The sequence below is a fragment of the Miniopterus natalensis genome, chromosome 13 (assembly GCF_054644295.1).
Source record: "Miniopterus natalensis isolate mMinNat1 chromosome 13, mMinNat1.hap1, whole genome shotgun sequence".
NCBI lineage: Eukaryota > Metazoa > Chordata > Mammalia > Chiroptera > Miniopteridae > Miniopterus > Miniopterus natalensis.
The window spans coordinates 17,566,768-17,593,847 of NC_142093.1; the positions used below are offsets into that span (position 1 = coordinate 17,566,768).

General features: G+C 38.3%; 1 protein-coding gene across 3 annotated transcripts in view; it reads left to right on the forward strand.

The window, feature by feature from the left end:
- Nucleotides 1-27,080, forward strand: part of RMDN2 (regulator of microtubule dynamics 2) — a 35,389-nt gene that overhangs the window by 1,944 nt on the left and 6,365 nt on the right. Inside the window, exons 2-9 of one of the 3 annotated variants that reach the window (XM_087823482.1) lie at nt 9,777-9,951; nt 11,583-11,685; nt 15,763-15,823; nt 19,589-19,664; nt 20,870-20,947; nt 23,526-23,624; nt 24,862-24,915; nt 25,265-25,345. In XM_087823482.1, coding sequence (XP_087679608.1) covers nt 9,777-9,951; nt 11,583-11,685; nt 15,763-15,823; nt 19,589-19,664; nt 20,870-20,947; nt 23,526-23,624; nt 24,862-24,915; nt 25,265-25,345 — 727 coding nt within the window. Of the gene's footprint in view, nt 1-6,244; nt 6,856-9,776; nt 9,952-11,582; nt 11,686-15,762; nt 15,824-19,588; nt 19,665-20,869; nt 20,948-23,525; nt 23,625-24,861; nt 24,955-25,264; nt 25,346-27,080 lie in introns of those variants that run through there. The other 2 variants (XM_087823480.1, XM_087823481.1) reach the window with 2 other exon arrangements.

Below are 27,080 nucleotides of genomic sequence, written 5' to 3' on the forward strand. Positions count from 1 at the left end.
AAAAAGACAGCACTTGTTTGCCAAAATTTGTCATCTGTTTTTATGTGTGGCCACTGTGTGACCCCTTATATGAAATGGTCCAGTAAGGGCAGCCCGATAGAACCTTTGTGATGATGGAAATGTTCTAAATGTGTGCTGTGCAAGGTAGCAGCCACCCGAAGTATAGCTAGTATAACCGAGGAGCTGATTTTTAAATTTTATTTAATTGTAATTAAATTTAAATAGCCACATGGGACTAGTGGGTGCTGGATTGGGCAGTGTAGACCTAAAAAGGTTCGAGAATGTACACGTGATTCACTTTCATCCTCACATGGGGTAATTCACTGAATTCTAAAACCAAGAACATAAATAATATTCTCTTACGGGGAAAAACAGCTACTTTATGAATATGGAAATTGTGCCTGAGTAGTGTTTTTGAGGAGTAAAATAGCCAAGGAAGGAAGGACGTGCTAGTGAATATGACGTAGCCTGAAATTCTTTAGGGCAGGGACCCCGTGTTTTCACTGCTGTGCTCCTCATATCCAATGCTGCTGGAACACATCTGTACTGGGTGACCTAAAATATGAACTTTTTTGTTCCTGTTGTTTTTAAAACCACTTGTAGTTTGTTATTGGATCAGTTCAAACCCTTGACCATGTACTGTTTCTTTATATTGACTATAGACTGCATTTGGTAACTATTATCCAGTGAATTAATTAACCTTCTTTCTTTCAAAAGGAACTAATAATAGTAGATAGGGAAATTCCAGAGACAGCCTATATTGTTTGGTGATCCCCAAGAAGTACTTTTTTACCTTTCAAGTCACATAAGGATAACCATGCTATCTGAACAGCAAACTACCAACAGTGAACTGTATGTGGATAGAGTTTAATGTTATAATGAAAAAAAATACAAGTTAACTTCGGTGCTAATTTAGTGATGAACATTGTTGTTACTTTGTGTAATTGGGTATATCTAGTAAGCCATTTGTACAAATAACTGTAATTAGTGTAATAGGTTGAATGATTTACATTCACTACACTCACATCAGCTAAAGGTGTAAAAGCACATTACTCCGTAACTGAATTCAGCTCACTGGCTCTGTTTTGGTTAATGTGGGAAAGCTTGAATTTGTCAATCCAAATGAACTCAGTCAGTTCTAGTTTAGAGCTAGTCTTTTTGCGTTAAAGACTCAGTCGCATTCAGGGTTCTGCCTTCCCCCTCCTCCCCAGGTATAATCTAGGTTCCTTAGGGACTTATTATCTAGGTACCCAGAGAAGGGGTATTCAGTCCTGATATCACAGAGGAGGCTTCTGTGAGGTGTTGAAAGGCCCTTCTAACTTTTACTCAGGGATTATTCATTACCCAGATGTTCTAGAACAGAGCTACTTAAAGTGTGGTCTATGGACCAGAAGCATCAACATCCCATCTAGTCTGGGAGATGCACGTTCCCAGATTCACCGCAGACCTAGTAAATCAAACCTCTGGGAGCAGTGCCCAGGAATCTGCATTTTAACATGCTCTCCTGATGACTCTGATATACCCTAGAGTTTGAGAAGCTTTGTTCTAGAGGATTTTCTAAACTTCTGCTAAGATATGATTATGAAATTATAGTTTTAATTAGTGGCAGTTACGATTACAGGTAAACAACGTTCATGGGACATAGTGAGATATATCATGCTAGAGTATTGGTCTCAGTGAGAATAGAGTAACTGAGGTAAAAAAAGGAGGTTTAGGTGACCATGGGACATAATGAACACAGAAGGTGCCTGGGATCATGCAACTGATAGAATATAAGAATTGGGAATGGGCTGAAGGAGAAGTTTTAGGTGCATGCCATTATGAGGGGTTAATAATTTCTTTGGGGCTAAATCTAATTATCTTTTTCTTAAAAATAACCAATGAGGGGCAATTTTAGGACTAGAGCTTTAGATAAGTACTCTATCCAGAGAAATTAATTGAAGAACTTCATAATACCCATAGTATATAGCGTGTGACATTCTTTTCCTTTCGAATGTCTAGGCAGATCTGGATCTCTTCCCTATCCCCCAAACACACCTAAACACTTTTCTAAAAAATTGATAATTATGGATTTACTTCAGTGGGGCGGGAGTAGAGTGATCTGACCTTGTTTATTACCTCCTTTGGACAGAAATATTTGTCAGCCCTGAGATCTAGTCCTAACTTCATTGTTTCCTTTGGGGTAGCTCAGTGGGCCAGTGCTGCTTCTAGAGGCTTTAGGTGGAACTATTAAGCAACAAGCTGGCCCAATTTGGAAAGAGAAATTTCTTATAGAAACTTTCTATACATTATATAAGCTGTTGTTTTAATATGCAGAAGATGTCCTTTCAGAAAAGGCACTGATGGATCTTAGTGTGACTTAGGAACAATAGACAACCATCTCACAACACAGAGAAATAATAGATTGACGTGGTTCCTTGGGCTTCTTACTCTCTTACACATCTTGCTAGGTATCCCAAGAATGTAAGGCCTTGAGCACTCTTTTTTTTTTCTCTTGATTTTTTAAAAAATTGAGACTTCACATTTTTGGAGCAGTGTTAGGTTCACAGAAAAGTTGAGAGAAACATAGAGGTTTCCCATATACTCTCTAACCCCACACATGCATAACCTTACCATTGTCCATTCCCACGAACCTGCATTGACACATCATAATCATTCAAAGTCCATAGTTCACATTCTGGTCTACTTTTGGTGGTGTACATTCCATGGATTTGGACAAATGTTTAGTGACGTGAGCCCATCATTACGGTATCATACAGAGTATTGTCACTGTTCTGCCTGTTCATCCCTCTTTCCCCTCAAACCCTGGCAACCACTGATCCTTTGGCTGTCTCCATCGTTTCACCTTTTTCAGAATGTCATGTAGTTGGAATCATACAATATGTAGCCTTTTCAGATTGACTTCCTTTACTTCATAATATGCATTTAAGTTTCTTCCATATCTTTTTATGGCTTAACAGTTCATTTCTTTTTAGTGCTGAATAGTATTCCATTGTCTGGATATACTACAGTTTATTCACCTACTGAAGGACATCATGGTTGCTTCCAAGTGTTGGTAGTTATGAAGACAGTTGCAGATTTTTAAGTGGACATAAGTTTTCGTCTCATTTGGGTAAATACCAAGGACATGATTGCTGGATTGTATGGTAAGAGTATGTTTAGTTTTGTAAGAAACCTCTAAACTATCTTCCAGAGTAGCTGTCTTCCTTCTAAGGTGAATCATTTTGCATTCCCAACAATGAATGAGCATTCCTGTTGCTCCACATCCTCACCAGCATTGGGTGTTGTCAGGGTTCTGGATTTTGACCATTCTTATAGGCATGTAGTGTATCTCATGGTTTTAATTTGCATTTCTTTGATAACTTATGATGTGGAGCATCTTTTCATATGCTTATTCGCCATCTGTATATCTTCCTTGGTGAGGTGTCTCTTAAGGTCCTTGGCCCATTTTTAAATCAGGTTGTTCATCTTCTCATTGTTGAGTTTTCAGAGTTTTTGTATGTTTTGGATAACAATCCCTTTTCAAATATGTATTTTGAAAATATTTTCTCCCAATCTGTGGCTTTTCATTCCCTTGACATTGTCTTTCGCAGAGCAGAAGCTTATCAATTATTTCTTTCATAAATCATGCCTTTGGTGTTGCATCGAAAAAGTCATTGCCATACCCAAATTTATCTAGGTTTTCTCCAGTGTTATCTTCTAGGAGATTTATAGTTTTGTATTTTTTATATTTAGGCCTGTGATCCATTTTGAGTCAATTTTTGTGTAAGGCCTACATGACCATCCCTTATCATGGCCATTTCTCAGGGTTGTGGTGAGAAACCTTGAGGAATGAGGGAATGTTTTTCTCTGGGAACAACAACAAGTTTAGCAGATTTACTCACTCCTTGCTGTAAAAGTGGTAGATTCCCTAAGCTCGGTGTCCCTTTCTTTGTAACACAACTCACTGCGAATGTAAGAGTTTCTGGGACCTCTGTATTGCCCTGTGGGACCTGGGGTCAAGGAGAGCCAACACAAACATGCTGGTGCTCACACTGCTTGATATGCTGTAATAAAGTCCTCTGTCTCTGACCCAAGAATAGTGTGTCTTCAGCATCCATGGAACAGTAACATTAATTTATTAGCTTGTTTAGAGGGTAAAATCAAATTATAAACTGACAATTGTATGGTGAGAATTAGAGAGCTTTAGGCCCCTGGAAAGGAATTTGTTCAAGGGTTTCCCAAAGAAGGTTGTTAGGAATGAAACAAAAACAGGAGATAGCCCGGCCGGGCGTGGCTCAGCGGTTAAGCGTCGACCTAGGATCCAGGCGATCAGAGTTCGATTCCCGGTCAGGGCACATGCCCGGGTTGTGGGCTGCAGCCGATCAATGACTCTGTCATCATTGATGTTTCTAGCTCTCTCTCTCCCTCTCCCTTCCTGTCTCTGAAATCAATAAAGATATATTTAAAAAAACAACAGGAGATAGTAGTAGAGTATTTAGGATATTGAGAAGTAAAAGGAAACATAATTCAGAGAGTGTTGTATGTCATAAGTGGCTATACATATAAAGCTATTATGTGGACAGTGCTTCAAGTTGGCTTGGAAAAGCAGAAGACAATATTTGTTTTCTAACAGTTCTGTTAACCTTGCCTTTAAATGGGTACAAAGTTGTTTCAAGGGGTTTTAAACAGGCTCAGCAGGTCTCCATAGTCTTATGCATGTGGCCCATGCAATCAGATGGAACACTTTATTGCCAAGGTAGATGCAGCTTGTTTCATTCAGGGGGTGGTAGCATTTGCTGCATAGGCTTTTTTACCTTCTCAATATATCTTCAGATCAAATTTTATAACAGTCACTTTTCCATATTACTGGATGGTGTAAAACCTGGGGTAAAGCGTGTTCAAGTGAAAGATGAATGAGTTAGTAGGCCAGGAGTCTGAAGGGCAGCCACCGAGAGACAGTCACAGGTAAATGGTCATGCAGATATCATATATGTCAGGGCCTTCATTTTGCTGTTCTCTCATCCCTTGATTTGTTGGATGACTCCTTAAACATAACGAAGTTAGAATACACATTCCACAGTCACGTGAATTGGAGCTTTTCAGAAAGGTGAGCCACAGGACAGTTTTATTCTCAACTGATGTCATTAGATTCTAGAGTCTTCTGTCATCACATTCTGTGTTATTGCCATGTTAATCCCACACACAGCTTAAACATTCAGTCTCCTGACCTGTTCCACCTTCACAGGGCATTTTATGGCTTAAAGATGATGGCTTAGAAAGGAAGAGAAAGATTTATTTTTGATTAGATTTAGTATGGGAAAATGCATAAGGTAAGCTTTTAAAAAAAAAAACTCCTCTCTATATGTTTCATGTGCTAAAGCTCATTGATAGATATATATAAACCAAGCTTTACTGCTTCCTTTAGTTTCCCACTATAACTGAATGTCTGGAATATCTGGACATTTATCTAAGTACTCTTCAGAGAGGTTCTCTTTCATCTATTGTTAATGTTTTAAAATGCATTGGTCAACAGGGTATACATTTATTCTACTTAACTCCTTTCATTAGGGTAGTTTAATAGTCTCAAACAGATATTATGGCTTATTATTTTTTAAATGGAAAGTTCTACCTTTTCTTTCAGGGGATCCTTTCATTCCGGTGCTCTCTCATGTGTTTCCCCTGATCTTTCTGCCTGCTTCCCTGAGTCTCTCAGCTTATCCCCCCAAGGTTTCATAGCCTGGGCAGGTCCGTGCAGGTCATTAGAGACAGTCTTTTAGACGGAGGCATTCTTTTGGGTACTTCCCTGTGACCATCTACTTTAGCTGCCATAATTGTCTCATTCCCTGTTGTTTCCATATTGATAAGGTGGCGGATAGTCTTCTGGAGGCTGGGAGGTTCCCACCCCTGCCCCCTATCTTTCCTCACCTAACACTTTTCTCACTCTAGCTGCTGCAAAGAGGACGGGAACTTCCGACCAAGTTATCCTGAACATCAAGTTACTTCAGACCCCTGGCGCCATGGAACCTCTTGTGTTACACAATCGGGTGTATATCCTGATCTTCAAACAAGCTGTCCTTCCGTGCGGAGAGTCAGTTTATCTAAAGGAAATAAGAAGTTATCTTCTGCATTGGATACACCTCCTTGCTTATCTCCCTCTGGAAAAAGATATTCTTTATTTGGTAAATTTCCGAAAAGCGCTGCTTCCCTTCAGCGTCAACAAAGCAGAGCTAACTTTGATTCTGAAGAAAAAAGCAGCCCTGTCGATTTCAAATCTGCCTCAGAACACTTTGGTTCTAGATCCCGGAAACATTTATCTACCCCTAAACTAAGTATAATTTCCTGTTATGAAAGTACTATGTTTTTTGATCTTCAGTCAGGTAGTGAGAACATATTTGATCCAAATGAAATTGAAATAGTTTCTAAAAACTCAAGCATTGCTGATGCTGAAAAATATATCATCTCTTGTTCTCCTGAGTATAACATTAAACATTTTATGAATTTTGAAACAAAAGTTAATTCCTCAGGCATTCAGAACCCTGGTGCTAGAGACAGCCATCGACAAAGCACTGCAACCTACCTTTCTCTTGCACCTTTCATTTCCTGTACTTATCAACAAAATGAATTTGGCACGGATTCTCAAGAAAGAAGCCAACCAAGGAAAGATTCCCTTCATTATGGTTCTCAACAGCATCCCTCTCAAAGTATAACTACTTTTCCTCGTAATGTTGGATTGTCTTCGTTTCGTAAACACAGTAGGAGACTTACTATCCCAATTCTAAATGAAGTTATCTCAGATTCCTTTGAGGATGAAAATATTGCTAACTCATCTCAAGATGAAGACATATCTTCACCTACTGAAATTCCTAACATAAGGTCACCTCAGATTTTCCCTCTCTTGGACAGCTCAAATCAGTTTTCCTACCAGGCATACTCTATAGTCTGTAGAAATCACTGCTCAGTTCTCGCAGAAGTCTCCTCCCTTACTAAGCTTCACCGCATTTTCTGGAAAAGATTTCTATGTTGTAGTCTATAATTAATATTAATTTCTGTGTTTTCTGAAAAATAGTTCATTAACGTTATTGGAATATGGAAGTCAAAGATTATTCATGTATTTCAGGCTTTTAACAGATTTAGTACTTAATAGATTGACTAGTCCTAAATTTCTGAGTGACTGTTGTAATACATTTGTGGTATGAAAACATCAAGCTTTGATATATAGGTCTTCTAAACATATTACATTTTTTGAGAGTTTAACATCTTTTCTCCTAGTCTCATCAATAGAGATAGTATTCCTATATAATCTACAGGATGGGGCAAAAGTAGGTTTTCAGTTGTTTGTATGGCAAATAATACAATAATTAATAAATAATACAGGAGTAAACTGTTTTGCACACTCACAACTGTAAGCCTATGTTTGTCCCACCCTGTACATTATTACTATATTTATAAATTCAGAAATTTTCATTCATATAAGCCTTGTTAGCTATCTTTCTCGTGCCACACATCCTATTGACAGATGATGTTTTTACTAATACAAGGATCAAATCATAAGTTAAAACAGGTCATAGAAATATGTAGACTATATTGAGACCAGGTATTTTAACTAAATACTTTTAATATACATTTATGTATGCATGTGTCTGGGAATTCAAAGACCTGAAATCAGAGATAAAAATGTGTATATTATTTTTATTTTTTAAAGTTAATGTTTTTCAGATTTTTCCAAAATTTTTATTTTAAAAAGTTCAAATAAAATTTTTACTCTAAAAAGTATCTCTAAAATTTTTATTAATACGAGTGAATATTTTTCAGATTTTCTATTATATTATGCAAAGTGTATAAATATATTTATCAGGGTAACTAATGAATGGACAGTGTATATAGGCAATTAAAAATACTTAAGTTAATATAATTAATCTTTTTAAAGGAGAGGAATTTGCATTATTTTCGATTATTTGTCATAACAAAATGTTCCCTATATTTGTCATTGGGCTAAGATGTCATTTTTATTTTAAAATTTACCCCCAGCACTATTTGTTGAAGAGACTGTTTTTTCCTCCATTAAATAGTCTTGTCAAAAATCATTTGAACATACATGTGAGGCTTTATTTCTGGGCTCTCTGTTCTATTCCATTGATGTATATGCCTGACTTTATGCCAGTACATACTCTTTTGATTACTGTAGCTTTATAATAAGTTTTTAAATCAGGAACTGTGAGACCACCAACTTTGTTCTTCTTTTTCAAGATTGTTTTGGCTACTCAGGATCTTCCATATGAATTTTAGGATGGATTTTTCTGTCTTTACAAAAGACATCGTTGGGACTTTGAGAAGGATTGCACTGAATCTATAGATCACTTTGGGTAATATTGACATTTTGACAATATTAAGTCTTCACGCCCATGACATGAGATTTCCATTTGTGTCTTCACAGATGTTTCAGTTTTTTTCAATGTGTTGTAGTTTTCAGTGGCTATATTCTGGATGTATTTTGAAGATAGAACCAACAGGAATTTCTAACAGACTGGATATTACTCAGGAGAGAAAAAGGGAATCAAGGATGATACTAAGTGTTTTGATTTGGGCAACAGGAAGAATGAAGTTTCCATTAATAATGTTGTTGAAGAGGTTGAGTGTAATTTCATATAGTGTCTTCTTTATAAGGATTTTGAAATAAATTTATTTTGTATTGGAAATAGTTGCACTTCTCTCAAAACCTTGATTCATTTGTATCTTTGTTAGCGGTTGCTGGGGACTGTGACTACATAGCTGCTGGAAGATACAGATAGCTGTGTTCCTTGTAGCAAGGATGTAGATGTTTAAAGTATAAGTATTTTTTTTATTGACCTCACATTTGGCCTTGTTTTTATCTTTTTTTTACTACTTCTAATTAGTTTTCTTGTATGTTATATATCCTTACACACTTTCTTAAAATCTTTTTAGAACAGGACAGGGTTTGAATAAATGAAACCAATTGTTTATTGTATGCCACCAAAAAGAGGAAATGTGAAGGTAGCGGGATTTTTAAAAAAACTAAGCTAAGAGAACATCATCTTGAACTATAAGTGTGAGTGTGTGTGTATTTGAGTGCCAGCTGAGTGCCTACAACTCTGTCATTCATTCAACAATATTCAGTGCATATCACCTATCTGTCAGATGCTGTGCTAGGCACTTGATACATCGGTTAATAAAACAAAGAATCCTGTTGTCAAGGAGCATGCAATCTATTGGGGGTGATACTGACAAAAAATAGCAAATCTAATAGTAATAGATAGTAAATTGTATGGTATATTAGAAGGTGATACTACAGAAAAGAAATGCCAAGCATGATAAGGGAGACTGGATGTGGAGGGAGTGTGGGTGGGTTAGAGTGTGGAGGCTGCAGGATTAATAGAGTGGTCTGGATGGGCCACGTTGAGAAGATGACATTGGGAGCTGAGACGTGAAGGCCGGAGGATATGAGTTAATGCTCTTCCGAGGGAAGGGCAAGCGAAGGTCCTGAGATCAGAGTGTGATTGGCATATTTAAGGAACAGCTAGGTGGCCAGTGTAGACTTGAATGAGTGCTAAGAGCAGTAGGAAACCAAAGTCAGAGAAGTGATGCAGGCTGGAAGACAGATCTCATAGTGCCTTGTAGACTGTTGTGAGGACTTGAACTTTTTCTCTGAGTGAAGGGGGCACCATTGCAGGGTTTCAGCATAGGAGTGGAACAATTTGACTTGCAATTGAAAGGGATCGCTCTGGCTATTATAGTGTAACTGTCAGGAGAGTTGATGATTATTTCTGCAATTTTAGATACATTACAGCTAGTACTGACACAGAAGAACAGAATTTTCCAGTTCATAAACCACTTAACACGCATGTTGAGGAATTGAAGTTAGATGCCCTTCTTCGGAAGGCAGATAACTTACGTATGAACGCATCTGGCAAGGTGGAGAGTTTTGAACTACTTTGTGACTACAAAGAAAAGGTAAGAGATATTTGATAACACGTTTGTGTATTTTTAATTTTTGATTTAATCTACTGTCCTTTTCATATTATGACCATAACAATTGTGTCACAGTTTACAAAAGCTAAATGACTGATGCAAAATATTTCTATAATATGACTAAACTTATTAAATAATATATATAAGAGCCCTGGCCGGTGTGGATTAATTGGTTGGAGCATTGTCTGTGCACTGAAAGGTCACAGGTTTGATTCCTGGTCAGGGCTCATACCCAGGTTGCAGGTTCGGTCCCCAGTTGGCACGTGCAGGAGCCAACCAATCATTGTTTCTCTCCCACATTGATCCCTCTCTCTTTCTCTTCCCCTCTCTAAAATCAATAAACATATCCTCAGGGGAGGATTAAATAAATAAATAAATAAATAAATTTTAAAAAGTATATATAAGCGTTTATTAGGCTCTAAGGTTATAAAAATGAGAACCAGAGATATGTATATACAGATTTACTTTGATTTTTATTTGTTATATTTAATAAATGTAACATAAATAATAAGACACACTCTACTCTTGGTGGGGGGAGGAAAAGCTACATTTTAAGTTTTCTGACTCAGAGTTCTAACAGCCATCAGTATTTTTTTTTTAATCCTCAACTGATGATATGTTTATTGATTTTAGAGAGAGAGGAAGATAGAAAGAAACATCGATTTATCAGTAAGTGCCCCGACCGGGGATGGAACCCGCAGCCTAGATATGTGTCCTGACGGAAATTGAACCCACAACCTTTTTGGTGTACAGGACAATGCTCCGACCGGCTGAGCCACCCGGCCAGGACAATAGCCATCAGCATTTTAATGTACTTCTACCAGTGGTCATTTTTCACTGTTTAATGTTGGGCTGAGTTGGGAAAGCTCATCCCTGCCATTGTCACAATCACCGCCACCACCACCACCACAAAATAAGGGTTTGCAGTCTCTCAGGGAGTAATAAAATCTCTTTCTTTCCCATGAACAAATCTAACCTTTGAGAATTTCGCAACTCTAAACACATTGTCTAAAAGTTTTTAAATCTCCAGGATTATATTTAGGTAATTTAGGTTAAAAAAAAAGTCTGCTCTTTTGAGTATATGTGATCTGTAATAACTTACTGATATTATCTGAAATACTCACTGAAGCGTTATATCGATAGTAGGTAACTTAGAAAGTCAATGAGAAGAGGGAACAACAACCCAGGGAGAATGTATGGATTCTGGCACCTGTCAGTTCTCTCTTCTGTGCAGGTGTGAAGTGAGTGTCTTATAGTAGTAATTAGTTTTAAGTTTCAAATATAACACTATATTAAATCACATTTTGTAGCCATGAATATTTTATCTTTAAAATGTTATATGTACAGAAATAGAGTCAGTCATCTATAGGGTGTCTCCCTCCTCCAAAAAATATATACACACTTAACAGCTGATAGCTCAATTGATGTTTCTTTCTTTTCAGATTTAACCCGTTGAAATTAATAATTATTCAGTGTGTATACTTTTTTGGGGGGACACCCTGTATAAATACCAGCTTACCTACCTAATTTTTTGGATGTTGCAGTGGAAAACATTTATAGTCTAGTGAAGTTACTGAGTTAATCTAATATGCAGGTCTATCTTTTCTTTTTAGTTTAGAGATGAAATAGAGTTTATTTGGCGGTTTGTTCGTGCTTATGGAGACATGTATGAGCTATCTACAGATACAGAAGAGAAGAAACAGTATGCTAATATTGGTAAGTATTTTGCAAAGATTGATTGTCCTCAAGTGACAATGATTGCCTATAATAAAACACTAATGAATTTTAATTAAAGCCAAATTATCTTAGCTAAAACCAATATGTTTAATCTATTTCAGTACATTCTAGTGCTGAAAAATACACATAGTCTAAGGACAGAACGTTTTTTTAGGACTAAAGCATATGTTCTTTAAAAATATGTGCGCATATTAGAATAGGCAACTGAAAAACTCAGATTTTAGCTTTTAATGTTATAAAACCACAGAAAGATGAGACACGAAGTGGTAATTTTTGAGAAACAGTAATAGGCAGAAGACACTTGTCTTCATCAATAGTCTTTTGCCACAATTGAAATAACCTTCCTGCTTCTTATAACATAGAATTCCAAGTGCCACAAAGAAATAGCTTCTCAGACTTTAATATTTTTTCAAAATTTCTCTTGGTAAAACAAGGTGAGCCTTGAGCCGATAATTGTTTCAGCTGAGTGGTGAGTATACGGTGGTTCTCTGTGCTGTCCTTTGCTCTCTTTTGCATATTTTTAAACTTTTCCATAATAACCACAAAAGAAAACCAACCAGCTGCATGGTATTTCATGGTGTAAATGTACCATAGCTTTCTCGTACCCTTTGGGACAGCATGGAAGGACCTGGAGAGGATCATGCTGAGCGAAATAAGGCAGTCAGAGAAAGACAAGTACCACATGATCTCACTCATATGTGGAATCTAATGAACAAAATAAACTGGTGAACAAAATAGGTCCATAGATACAGAACCATGGAGCAATCGGACCAGTTTCAGAGGGAAGGCGGGTGTGGGGCGGGGAGAGTAACCGGAGAACTTAGGTGCATGTGTGCGCGACCTGTGGGCACACACAGTAGTGAGGAGAAGGCCTGGGCGGGGGCGAGGGCGGATGCCGAGCGAAGGGCGTCAAGGCGGGGAAAGGGGCATCTGTAATACTTTCAACTATAAAAAAAAGAAAACAGGATGTCAAGTTGTCTATACTACGTATCTCACCTTGACTCTCACTGGATATCAAAACCCTTTCTTGCAAAAAGCTCCTTAATTGCCATCTCTGTGATCTTCGGGGTAATGATTTGACATAAAAACTCCTTTAATTCCTCTTTCATTCCAAAATCCTCTCCTTTCCAAGCTCTCCTTGCCTAAGATAGCATGAGGAAGAACCAGCAGGAAGACAGTGACACTTCACATCTCCTTCCAGTCTCTTTTTCTGTCATTTTTATTTCCAGGAAGGGGATATTTCCCAACTTGCTGTCATGACATTTCTCCCACCAGTAGATTTCCTTGCCAGGTGACCTCTGCGTTGTAATCCTGTCTCAGTGGGAGGAGGGTGGCAGGTCTCCCTCTCCTGTTCTTTGCATATTCATCATCAGCTTTGTGGGGCAGGTTTTTTCCACAGCACTTCGTCTCGCAGGCCATGGACGAAGGGTATTCTAGGGAAGAGATTTATTAACTCGAAAGTAAACAAAAATTTAACCAAGAGGACAAACTGGTTTTCATATCTACTGAGAAAATCAAAGTATATCAATGTAAACTATTCCAAGATTCATCAATTTTAAATACTTTTTTTTTTTACTTAATCACCTTCCTACCCTGAGCATTAGGTCTTCTGTGTTTTGAGGTAGAATTAGGTCTTGTGTGTTTTGATGATAGCAAAAGAGACATGTTCTCTGACTGCAGAGGGACCTATGGCTTTGTGGGAGAGGCAGTATTATTCAAATCATCGCCATATAAAGAAAAAGACAGAAGTTGTTAACAAAGAGGAAGGCAGGTGTGGAGAGTGTGTAGCAGGATGCGATGGTGGGGGCGGGCGTTGGTGTGGGGAAGTCTTCCCATAGAAGTAATGGTCTCACATTGGCAAAATGACTTGGGGTCTCCGTTTTAAAATGGAGCAGGAGTCTAATTGAGTAAATGTATGAGATGGTGAAAATGGGAAAAGAAAGGCTGGAGGGAATTTGGGGACAAGAATGGAGCATAGATTGGAATAGGATGTTCAAAACAAGAAAAAAATTAATTGCATCAAAGGAGTGAAGCTTCATATGTGTTCATTTAGATGTTGAAATACATTCAAAAGAATTGCGTTTTCCATCCATTTAAGAAATATTTCAAAACCACTGTGTCTAGGAACAGTCTTGAGTTGAAGAGTGAAGGGAAGGAAAGGAGGGAGAGGAGGAGGGACATGAATGTGACAGACGATGACACCCAGGAACTTCCTGTGTGGAAGTGTGGAGACAGCCAGCTATCATTCCGTGTGCAGAGTAAGTGCTTGGGGATGACAACTACAGTGGAGCGCAGCCACCGAGGGACACTGGGACTCAGCGCGAGGGAGGGAGAGTGCCAAATGGTATTTCTCATAATAGTATATTGAAATTGCTATCCAAGGGAAGATTTGATTACTGGAGAGTGCAGAATTCTTTCATAAAACTCCAGGTGGGGGATACATGGTGCAGCACGTCTTTTGAAGTACTGTGATTAATTATAACTTGTATTACATATAAAATGTGAATCTTGTATCTAAAGGGGCATTATTATCATTTCCAAAATTCAGTGATGGACACAAATGCCTCAAATAGGTCATCAAATGCAGTTCTGTGAGGGAAATATCTTTCCTTTCAGGCTTGGGCTGTGTGAGTGAGGCTGTGAATCCAGTCTGTGTACTTACCCAGCTTCCTTTTATAGCCTCGGAGTGATGGATTCTCCTCCATTTAGGCTTGTGGCAGTGTACTAAAAGCTGTTTTTCTTCATTTGGCAACATAGTTGCAATGCTGATTTGGTTGTATTGTTTGTACATTCAAAAGTATTTATGCTTTTCACAGTCCTGTAGGCCAAAAAGTTTTCTGGATTGATTCTTGGTCAGGGAACATACTTAGATTGCAGGTTTCTCTTTCACATTGATGTTTCTCTCTCTCCCTTCCTCTCTCTCTAAAAATTAATAAAAACATATCCTCAGTGAGGGTTAAAAAAAGAGTATTTATGCCTTTCAATCATTCATTTGCAAATTACTGATTCTTTTAAATATGTCCGCAATGTAGTATCAGTTATTAAAATACTTCACTTTTTAATATTTTTCGGTTTATGGAGGTTTGTACAAAAGTAGTTCTCTTTCTTCATGGATAGAGCTATAAAGTACCACCTTAACAAATTAACAAATAGGAGAAGAGCTTTTATAAAATAACTTTTATAAAGATTTACAAAGATCATCTCAACTATTTAGAAGGGCATTTTGCAAGTCAAATATTCTTTCCAAGGCAAAAAAAAAAAAAAAAAAAAAAAAAAAAGGAGCAGGGTAAAAAGAGATGGGTATAAAATAAAACAGCCACATTTTTAGAAAGATTTTCAGACTGTGGTTCAGTTTTGTTGCAAGCATTTGGATTTTTCAAGCGAATAGACAAACCTTTATCCAAAGTAATTATTGCATTATTAAAAGTTATTCTAAACTAAGTAAAATGATTTGGGAGAATTATTTATGTCCTGAGGCTGTTCGTTTATTGTGAATAATTGGGTCAGAACTTCCCTGGGCAGCTTCCCCTATCCTTTTACATGGCGTTACTCACTCTGTTCTCGGCTGGGCTCTTTTTTAGCTTGCTTTAAATTTTTTGCGTGTAATTTGTTTGTTTATATACCTGCTATCTACTGAACTGTAAGCCCTTGGAATTCAAGAACTGTGTTTTATTTGACTTTTTATTCCCAGAGGCTCACATAACATGGCACTTAGAAGGCACTCAACAAATGTTAATTAATTACAAAACAATTTCTGTTAATGCTTTTAAATAATGATTGATTGACTTATTTTGCCCTTGGTTAAATCACTTAGTCCAGTGAGTCTCAAACTTGAGCATACATCACAGTCACAGTGGCTCGTTAAAACACATTGCTGAGTCCCAGAGTTTGTGATCAGGTAAGTCTCTCATGTGGCCAAAAATTTGCTTCCTAACAAGTTTCCAATTGATTCTTTTGGTCTTGGGACCATACTTTGGAAACCGCTAATTTAATTCAATAATCTACCCTCCACCAACTCACACAAAGGTACTAAGTGTAAGTCCGTTTATCTTTCAGGAAAGACATTAGGTGAAAAAGCTGTTACTAGAGCACCCATGAATGGACATTGCCATTTGTGGTAAGTGTATAGAATTTATGCAGTCTTTTAAAATTCTTACCTGCCTCTATGAATTACAATGAAATTCAAAATATGACCCATTTAACCTGTCACGTTCACTGAAAAACATACTTAGTAGATAACAGTAACTGTTCTTGTTCTGTTTGTTCTCATGGATTTTTCATTATGTATATTTTAAATATATTTAAGGTAAACTTTCACTGAAGATTTCATAAGCGAGCCTACCAAGTCCAGTGGCTTTGAATTTGATAAATTCTAGTTGAAACTCATTTAATGTAAGATTTTATTTGAAAACAAATGCTAAGATGATGCTGCTGTGTTTCTAACCACAATGTAGTGATGAAGCTGAATAATTTGAAAAGAGACTTTCTGACCCCTAGAGTCTAATATATTTGTTAGCTGGCCCTGCAGCCAAAGTTTGCAGACCCATGGTTTACAGGCCTATGTGATGGGTTATAAGCCTTCATTTTGAAATAAAAGATGCAATCCTTACTTACGAATAATTATCATAAAAGATTAACACTGAGGGAATAATTGAAAAACCATATTATTTTAAAGGCTTGTTTTTCATCTTCATCTTTTCCAGAATAAAATTGCTCTGTAACTTTAAGGCTACCACAAGCTTTCTGTTCTGGAATCAAGAGACTAAAACCAACAATGGATGTGCAGTTTGTTAGCCAAATTGGCTTGACCTTAATTATAAATAATATCTTACATATTTATTGTGCTCTACTGTTCACAAATTATATCTGCACGCTTCATAGTGTGTGATTCACAGAACAACTTGTTTTCATTTTATAGATGGGGTAAGCAAGGTGGGGGTGTGTGTGTGTGTGTGTGTGTGTGTGTGTGTGTGTGTGTGTGTGTGTGTTGATGAGTAGCTTAGCAACCAGGGTTCACACAGTAAGTGGAAAAACAAAGGCAGATCTTACATTCTTAAATACTCAGTATTCTATCACATTCTTCTTCCTCTGCTTTGCACAGTATAAGTAGCATTTGTGCTCAGTCAGAAATGCTGCAGGGAAACTAACAGTTGTTTTAGTCATTGAAACAAATGTTTGTCAATTATTAAAGATATAGTCAATATCAGTGCCAATAAAATACAGAAATTTTGTCAAAATGCATGTGGTTAGAATGACCTCTAGATGGAGGTAGTAGACCATATTGTGATTTACCTTTCTTCGGCGTTCCCATCAAGTTGAGAGTTTAGGAAATAAACTTTTTAATTACATTTTTAAAGATGAACAATATAAAAAAAACAGCACACACCCAGAGAGACATAGGTGGATTGAATGCCAGAAAAGCAGTGATCCTTTGGGAAACAGTGGTCAGGTGTATTGTGAATTTGTGATGTGTAGGAACATAAGTATATTTTAGGCTATAACGAAGCAGACCTCAAAAAGGATTATGAATAATGTAAGACTCCAGTGACAGGTTATTTATAAAGAAAAATGTACATATTTTATATAATGGTATTCAGATATCACAGTTTTTTTCTTTACACAGAGTAACTTGGAGAGAATGTGCTGAGAGCACTATAAAAGCCTAGACACGTGCACAAATAGTTCTCATTTTCAGGAAATAGAAGGTCAATTCCACCGCTGTCGATCAGGGAACGTAGAATCTTTTCCTTTGATTCCAGCACTGATCGTTACGTGGGATGTTCTGGGAATCTGCCTAAGGACGTCCAAGTAGACCCAGCATAGATTTTCTTAAAATGTGACATGGTCTTTTTTTATTTCTTTGCTAGTAGATAGAGTAGGGAAACGGAGCTAGTATATCTGGATTTAAGGAAGGCTTTAAGGCAAGTTCACTGCTAAAGTTCTTGTGAACAGGATGTAGAAATGTGAGCAAGCTTCTGGGCTGTCCATGCTGACAGGAGGGTTTGGGCCTCGGTTATTCCACAGAAAGACTATTGACAATATCACTGTCAATCTGGAGGTGATTCTAGAGTTCCAGGTCTGTGTCTTAGTCATTTTGTCAGTGGGTGAAGATATGGAAGGTATGCCCGTAAAAGTTACAGAGTAACACGGATTAGGAGGAACAGGATGTGTGATGGGTAACAGTAATAATTCAAAAGATTTTCACATGTTAACAGATACTGCACAAGGTGTTACTTAATAGGAGTAAATATGGAAGGCAGGATGGGGAGAAAGTGTCAGAATTTAAGGACATCAGGGGAAAATGGAAGTTTGAATGAAGTGGAGTTTAGTTAATAATTTATTAATATTGATTGATCGTGAAAGTGATGTACAATATTGTACGTCAGTATTGGTGCGGCTGTGATGAATGTACTCCAGTAATGGAAGATGTGAACGACAGAAAACCGGGTGTGGGTAGACGGGAACTGGGCGCTGTCTTTGCAACTTTCCTGTAAGTTGCACGCTATTTTAAAATAAACATTTAGTTTTTAAAAAGCAGCCTCAGGTCTTAAGTCCAAATCCGCTGTAACACCCGTAACAGAAACGGGGAGCTGGGCGGTGGGCGTGTGGGACGCTCGGGGGGCGGTAGGCCAGGAGGGAGGGCGTGTCAAAGGGCGCGGTGAGGCCGAGCTGGCAGGAGTGCTTTTCATAAGGCAGCTCCAGTCTTTTTCCTGCCACGTTTTCTTAAATCCTCTGGTGGGTGCAGAGGTGCATGTGAAATGCAGCCTGAGGGGACAGCTTGGACAGCGTCTCCTCACCCAGGTCCGCTCTCAGGTCGCTTTCAGTAGCCGGACTCAGTCATCACTCTTGCTTCTGCTGTCATGGGTTCCACTGGTTAGGTAGAAACTGAACACGTGAGAGGGCAAAAAGTCATCATTGAGAAGTAGCCGTTTTATTGGTCGTGCATAAGTTATGTGAACTATCTGATGTTTTTTGTCCAGAAAGGGTCTTACTGTTCCAAAATAAGAAAATTGTGCACTTCGTGTTTATACTTGAAAGTTATGCTTATCCATAGAAACAAAAGAGGTAAATGCCCAAAGTCCCTTTTTCATTTCAGTTAGGATGCTGTGAGTAAAAATTAACACCTCCTCTTGAAAGACTAAGGTCAATGAGTATTTTGCCTAAGACAGAAACGCTCTGAAAAGTAGTATATCCCCAATTTTTAGAATAAGCAAATTGCTGAACAAATATCATACTCAATTTATAGTCAAATAATTACTTATGTAAATTTTGCATTCCCAATGAGAAAAAAGTAAACAATCCATGGGCTCTGCTATTCTAGTAATGCAGTGTTTCCAAGGAAGGATTGAAGGATATGGGGAATTTTTTGAAAAAGCATATTCTAAAATTTACCTTTGCCTTTATTTAGTTTGAGTAATGATATTTTTATCTTCAAATGACATTAAAGGAGGCCATGAAATTTTTATTTGTGTTAAAGAAGAAGCAGGGGTTTGTTGATCCAATATATTTTTCAATTTAATACTTTCATGATTAGATTTTTTCCTGAGAGTCTCTTTGTGACTTTAATATTGGTGATGGTGATAGTGGCAGCTGACATTTCTTGAGACTCACTGTATGGTACGCAGTATTCTAAGCAATTACATGTTTTAGATATTTACCCTCACAGCATGCATATGAGATAGATGGTGTTAGTATTCCCAGTTATAGAGGAGGAAACTGGCCTCACATTAACTTCAAGTATTCATTACTATTGGGGCCCTTGCATCTACGTGAATACTTTTGTTAAATATTAATGACTGTTTCAGAGACATTTTTTAACTGTTATATTTGGTGGTATTTGAATAAAAGTTCACACAATATCCACTGTTTTTACTCTTTTCAGGTATGCAGTTTTGTGTGGCTATGTATCTGACTTTGAGGGCTTACAAAACAAAATCAACTGTGGACATTGCTTCAAGGTATTTCTTGATATTAAAACTGTTTTGGGCTGGGGTGAGGCAAAAAAAAAATGTTTTAATGTAGCCATATGTTCCATTAACAGGCCTAAATCAAATTACTCAACAAATTAATCTCTAGGAATTTGTCTTCTGTATTTCAAAGACATGACATTCTTCAAATAGTACTGTGCCAAAAGGAATCAAACGGTTTGAGTGCTTAGAGATCATTAGTAGTAGTAGTAGTATTTTTTAATCCTCACCTGAGGATACCTTTTCCATTGCTTTTCAGAGAGAGTGAAGGGAGAGACAGAGAGAGAGAGAGAAAAACATCGATGTGAGAGAGACACATCGATTGGTTGCCTCCCGCATGCGCCCTGACCAGGGCCTAGGATCGAGCCTGCAACCGAGGTCTGTGCCCTTTGTTGGAATCGAGCCCGGGACCCTTCAGTCTGCTGTCTGACGTTTTAGCCACTGAGCCAAGCTGCCTAGGGCAGAGATTATTATTATTCTAGATCCCGAAAGAAGTCACATAGTAGACGAGTATATTTTTTTCAAAGCTAGGGGATTAGCCTGTCGGTCATGAGCTCACCAATACCATAAACATGACTGAACTAATTAGTTAACATTTTCTGCATATTGATTTGCAGGAGGTGTAGAATCCAGCCTCGGGCTTAAAATTACTGTGGTAGATGAATAAAATAAGTAATGCAACACACATCGTTTATAGTGAGCCTCTAGTTATCATAGCTCAATAAATAACCCCTCAGGGTCAATAATTGCAGTAACAGGCAGAGAGTTCTTTGTTCCCCAGCTCCCTGTAACCATTTGATAGTGTCAGCAGAGTAGATTCCTCTACCATCCAGTTCTGCTGTTTTTTCCTCCTAATACCCTTGTCATCTGATATTTTGTAAACTTGCCTCTGAATCAGGTATGAGTAGGCAAGTCAAGGGCAGACAATGATGTGACTGGGTGTGCTCTGTTTTTATAGTGACATTTTGACTTTAGATTATCTGCAGCTTATTAAATCATGGTCACCGCCCTGGTTCTGGTTCTGAGCAATGATTTTTGATAATGAATGCTTGGTGGTAATGAACTGTATTACTGATAGGCGTCAAGCATGGGGACGAAACAACCCTGTTAAGCTCCTTTGAATTTTCTAGGCACAGTTCCACTGAACACTGCCTTGGAACCTTGGGAGATGATATTTCTTTGGGATTTTCTTTCAGGAACATCTAGATAAAGCAATCACGTTATTACCTGAAGAACCCTTTTTGTATTACCTCAATGGAAGATACTGTTATGCTGTAAGTTTAATACTTTTATCTATAAGTCTTACTTGAATATACTTCTGATAGTATGATATATTTTCAATGACTTATTCATTCTTTTATTATTTTACCTAGTGTCTACTATAGGGAAATAAGTAAAAGCAGTACAAATTTTATGAGTTTATTTATATTTTATAATTTATATACTTACATATATGTTATATGTAATATATGACTTTTATATAAGTATGTGTATTTTTTTCCGTTACTGCCTTTCTGTTTCCCCTTGTAGCAGGCACACTGTCTCGTTTTATGTTCTCTCGCGGGGTCGTCAGCCACCTACACACATATGTAGCCGGTACTGGTGCACTACTGACTGTTTTGTGGGAGGGCTTTTTTCATTCAGAGTTGATTGAGTATAAATTATGTGCTCACTGGCCAGAAGATAAATAAAATACTGTCCTTGTGTTCAAAAACACTTAATTTAGAATGGGACATGAGATGTAGAAATGAAGGCAGCTGGTAAGTCTAAGACCGAGTGTCTTAAATGGCATTAATTTATGGAAAACTAGCAGAATGTGAAAATATATCTTAAGAGATGCATGGAAAAATTACCATGAAGGGAAATGCTATGTCTGAATGAGAAAATTAGAGGGAGGAAAAAAGAAAACTTTTAAAATGAGGCTTGAAGAGGATTAGGATGAAGAAAGCAGCTTCCTTTCACTGAACACCTGCTACGCACCAACTATGCATTTTATGCTTTATATTTCTTATCTCAAATATTCCTACTACAACAGCTCTAGTAATTATAATTTTCTCAAATCTCTTATAAGCAGTTTTTATGATGCTAGTTTTAAGTGTTAAGAATCTGAGTCCTTCCCGGCTGGCGTGGCTCAGCGGTTGAGCATCGACCTAGGATCCAGGCGATCAGGGTTCGATTCCCGGTCAGGGCACATGCCCAGTTGCGGGCATGATCCCCAGTCAGGGGCGTGCAGGAAGCAGCCGATCAATGACTCTCTCATCATTGATGTTTTTATCTCTCTCTCTCCCTCTCCTTTCCTCTCTCTGAAATCAATAAAGATATATTAAAAAAATCAATAAGAATCTGAGTCTTCATGAAGGTAGGGGACTCCCCTAAGGTGTGAAAATCAATGACCCAATGTCACATGAGTTTGGAACTTAAATGTATGTTACTTGTTTGGGCTTCAAAAACTCAAGAAGGAAATTTTAATGCAAAATGGAATCTGATCTTCATGTTATAGACAAATGGCTGAAGCTAATGCTAATCCTTCCTGGAGGAATGTTCCTTCACACAGGCCTTATAAAATTCTTGCAGAGTTAACCAACAATATTGAACTCACCGTCAAAAATAATGCAATATACAAGAAGTAAGCCATCAGGCATGACAATCAACAGAAATAGTTCTAAAAGGACTTTAGATTTTGGAAACATGGAATACCCTAGAGAAACTCTTGCAAATGTTCTCAAAGGCATGCACAAGAATGCCTGTAGCAGCCTTGTTCCTAAGAGCAAAATATGGGAAAGACCCAAATGCCCATTCACAAAAGAGTGGATGAAAAGTCTTGGATGTATGTTTAAATGATAGAATATTTCAGTTACTTAAATGACTGAACTTCAGTTACACCCAACCAGGTTGAAACCTTGAAACGATAATATTTAAGTGAAAAATTTGTACAACTGAAACTTGTATAATATTGTATGTCAACTGTAATTGAAGTATAAAATTTTTTTTAATATTTAGTATTAAAAAACTCATCAAAGGAAATAATACAACATTTTTGTAAAGTGTTTTAAAAAAGCAAAACTAGGCATAGCAATCAGTAACTATGTATAAAAGCAAGGGAATAATTTTTTTAACACAGTAGTTAATGGCCACCTAGAAACCTAGAAGATGGAATTGGGAAGGAAGGCACTTACTAGGGTTGGGAAGCACATCACTACCCTTTTTAAGAATTCCCTTCTGAATCCTTTAATATTTTATGATAAGCATCTAATATTCATATTTGGGGGAAATGAAAAACTTTTTAAATAAAACAAAAAATAACTGGTAATATGGAATTTAATGTTGATGATTATTGGTTAAAAAATTTTCTCCTGGATTGTAACTATGTATATTGGGCCCCCATTGTACATTCCCTTCAGGCTGAGAATCTTCATTCTGTTTAAGTTTCTGAGACACTGCCCTCTGGGTCAGGTTGGCAGCACAGAGTAGGCAGGAAGAAAGCAAAGGCGGGGTCTTGGAGCTAGTACACTCTGTGCCAAGAAATGCTTGGCAGTCATCTGAGAGTCATGAATCAGATGAACAGACAAGATTAACATTATTCCCCACCCCCACCCCAATTTAAAATCTTCTTACAAGTGTTTCAAATTGGTTTTGTAGCCAATGTTTTCAGAGATCATAGGTTTTTGAATTATGAAAAAGGAAGGTAAAATATTAATACCACAAAACTGATATCATATATATTATTTATGGATATGTATTTATATAGTATTATATGCATATACATATATAGATATATACACACATCTGAGGAGAGAGCATTCATTCCAAAGGCAAACACTTTCTAAGAGTGATGTTGCTCTATATTTGCAGGTCTCAAAACTGAGCTGGATTGAGAAAAAGATGGCTGCTACTCTGTTTGGAAAAATACCATCCTCAACTGTACAAGAAGCTTTGCAAAATTTCCTTAAGGTATATTTTGTCTCTCCATTATTTTAGAGTCAAACTAGCTACTATCTGGATCAGTCTTTCCTACATTTGTCAAGGAAATGTTTCTCTCCTCCACGTGTAGATCTTTTAACGGTTTGAATCCTACTTCTGTTTTAAGCCTCTCAGAATATGAGTTATATTTTTAATCCAAACTACTTCCTAGAGCAGCTAGTTATGCTCTAGGTCCCAGGTACAACAGCCCTTACTACCAAATCCAAGAGCAGCTCTCCAGGTCATGTGAGTATGTTTTAAAGAATTCATGCCCTGATTATTTGACATGGTCCCAAATACTCCTGATTAGCCCAATATAGAAACAGTTTAATCTTAACTAAAAGATGCCAAAAGGAAGAGTTATTTTAAAAGCCACTCTATAAGTTGCAGGCAGGTCTATGAAACATTCTTGAGGCATCAGACCAAGTCATTATTTTCATTTGTGTCTTAAAATGTATAATTGCTATACTAATAAAACTTAAGCAGTAATATGAGTGTGTGCACACATGTACATGTGTAATATACCCACATATATAACCAACTTCCTGTTGTGTTAACCCCTTTACCTATGTCTGAAACCCATTATAGACTTTAATAGATATAAGGTATTTTTTCCCCCACATATGGTTTCAGATTTGTAACAATATAGACAAATGCAGGCTTTGAACTGTATTGTCCAACATACTGTACATGCTGATTTTTTTGGTTGTATTTTAAGGATCAGTTTTGTAGAACTGAGAGGGAATTTAGAGATCATATAGTCTAAAATGAGGACTGGGTTTCATTGCACTTTCCACCTCTGAACAGTGGCAGGTGGCTGCCTGGAATGCTTGGTGCAAAAGTAAGTGTTCTGAGCCCTGCCGGGTGGCTCAGGTGGTTGGGAGTGTATCACCAGTTGTTTCTCTTCTCTAAAGGAAAAAAACAGGACAGAGAGGAGGTGAGGAGATGGTTATACAGGGGAATCCGAAAACCTTAACAGTATTCCATTGCTTTGTAAGCTTTATGACCATAATAATAATTTCATTTTAATGGATAAGCTAAAAAGCTGTAATTGCATCCAGTGGATACTTTGAAACTGATAAAAGGACTCAGATGAGACACAGCCAACCTAAATTCTTAGGGCAGTTTGGTTAACACTTGATTTATTGAAATATGCCCTCGTCACTGGTTGGTATTGTTGCTTTAATGTCACCCTGTTTTTCTCTTTTCTGTTTCCCCTTAAAATCAGGTTGAAGAACTATACCCTGGTTTTTCCAAGTCCAATTACATGTTCCTTGCCAAGGTAATGAAGACAGCTGTTTTAAGATCACTTTAAATCCATTACATAAAATGTGATTACCTTTGCCCTGGTCAGTTCAGCTCCATGGTTAGAGTGTCGGCCCTCGGACTGAAGGGTCCCGGGTTCGATTCCGGTCAAGGGCATGTGCCTTGGTTGCAGGCTTGATCCTTGGCTCCGATCGGGGTGCATACAGGAGGCAACCAATTGATGTGTTTCTCTCACATTGAGGTTTCTCTCTCTCCCTTCCACTCCCTCTGCAAAGCAATGGAAAAAATATCCTTAGGTGAGGATTTTAAAAAAAAACTAAAAAAAAAAGAGATTACCTTTAATATTGGTTCTTTTCCATTTCTAGTGTTACACCGATCTTAAGCAAAAAGATAATGCCTTGAAGTTCTATAATTTGGCAGTGCAGCTTCCTTGTGTTACCAGAGAGGTAAGTCGAGGCCGTGCCAAAGAGCACTGTTATTTTACCAGTATGATTCCAGCTCCAGATGTGAACAGTGGCTCACATACATCTGGAGTTCTCTTGTATACGGAAACATCTGGACTTGGATTTCATGTGATAACTGCTGTAGGTAACCCTTTACCAGGAGACCCTTATATCTTTTTTTTAAATTTTTGTTTTATTTTTTTCCGTCACCATTTATCCCCTCTGTGCCCTCTCACCTCCGCCCATGCTCCTCTACCCCCGCAACCCGTTGTATCTCTAAGGGACTCTCAGATCCTGGGCTAACAGTTAAAACACCCTGATGCTCATTAGGTGCTAGACGAGCCCCACGAGGTGGGTGGGGAGCTGGTGATTAGGCCACGGCAGGCGGCCGCCCACCCGAGAACAAGAGGAGCACCCGTGCTTCCGGCATCAGTCCCCAGCTGCAGCAGGTGTGGCTGCCCACAGCATGAAGAAGATTAAAATTCGTGTTAACATTTTCTTGGAACACCCACCATTAGTGAAAAAGAAACGATTGCCTTGATTCTTACCCTTTTCACTAATTCAGGACTCCGGATGTGCCTTAAGTTTTAAGAATTTCACAGAGTTAACAGCTCAGTCCATGTTCTGTGAGCCATTTACTGGTATAGTGGGAACAAAAGGAAATACATCAGTGTTTGCCTGCTCCCTCCTCAGACCTCCAGACATTGCCGTCCTCCAAGCCACAACTGAGAAGGAATGCCACAGAAAGCAGCATCCCTCTTCTCTGTTGGAGCGATGCAGGTTCTGACTTTTGTTGGGACCTGGAATATAAACGTGTGAGACATGCCCATCGCCCTCTAGGAGCGCATAGCCTAGCAGAGAAAATGAGACACTTATCCAAATAACAGCTCACGGGATAAGGCATAAGTGCCTGGAGAGATACAGACAGGTGGTTATGGAAACATGGAAAAGGGAGAAATCAGTTTCACCTGGAAGAGATCAGTTAGCATTAGAGGTGGACCTTGGAAGATGGAGATCATGTGGCGGGTTAGGGAAGCAATGCAGGTCCTCGGAGCACAGACAGAGGCCCGGGTGGAAGGGCAAAGATTTGTTTAAGGAGTGCTGAGGGCGGTGCTGGAAATAAGGCTGGAAGGGGGGTGCAGCCAGGCCTGCCCAGGACGTTGGGGTTCAGGGATGCTTGTGGCCTCTTCAGCAGCCACCTCGGCAAGGCCTTGGACAGCTTAGATTTGGGATTTCCTGCAGGGCTGACTGTCCTGCTGACTGGAATCCCTCAGTTGCTTCTGTTGATTAATAGTGCACAGCAGCATCTCAGCAGCAACACTCCTCCAGAAGGCAAGTTGTGTAATTGTTTCAGCAAAACACAGATTTCCGTCCTGCTGGTTGCTTGTTCCGTGCTGGTGACGGGGACCCTGCTGTCTTTTACGTCCCTTCTGAATGATGTCAGTATGGGCTATGTGCAGTGATTTGAAACTGAGTGCCTGCATTCCTATTAGAACACGAGACTAGAATTCACTATGACAATAGGTAACATACTTGGTTTGACGTGCGAATGTTTATGCACGAAATTAGAGTTCTCACAGGAGGGGGCGAGATTGATGACCTTGGTACCTGAGGCTTTTCTCTCCCCTTTCCTCCTCCCTATACCTCCAAGGCTTCAGATGCCATGTACCTGCCAGGGGTCCTCAAATTTATATCTTTCTGCATCTCTCCTGAGCAGTGCACCGCATCGAGCCCCCGG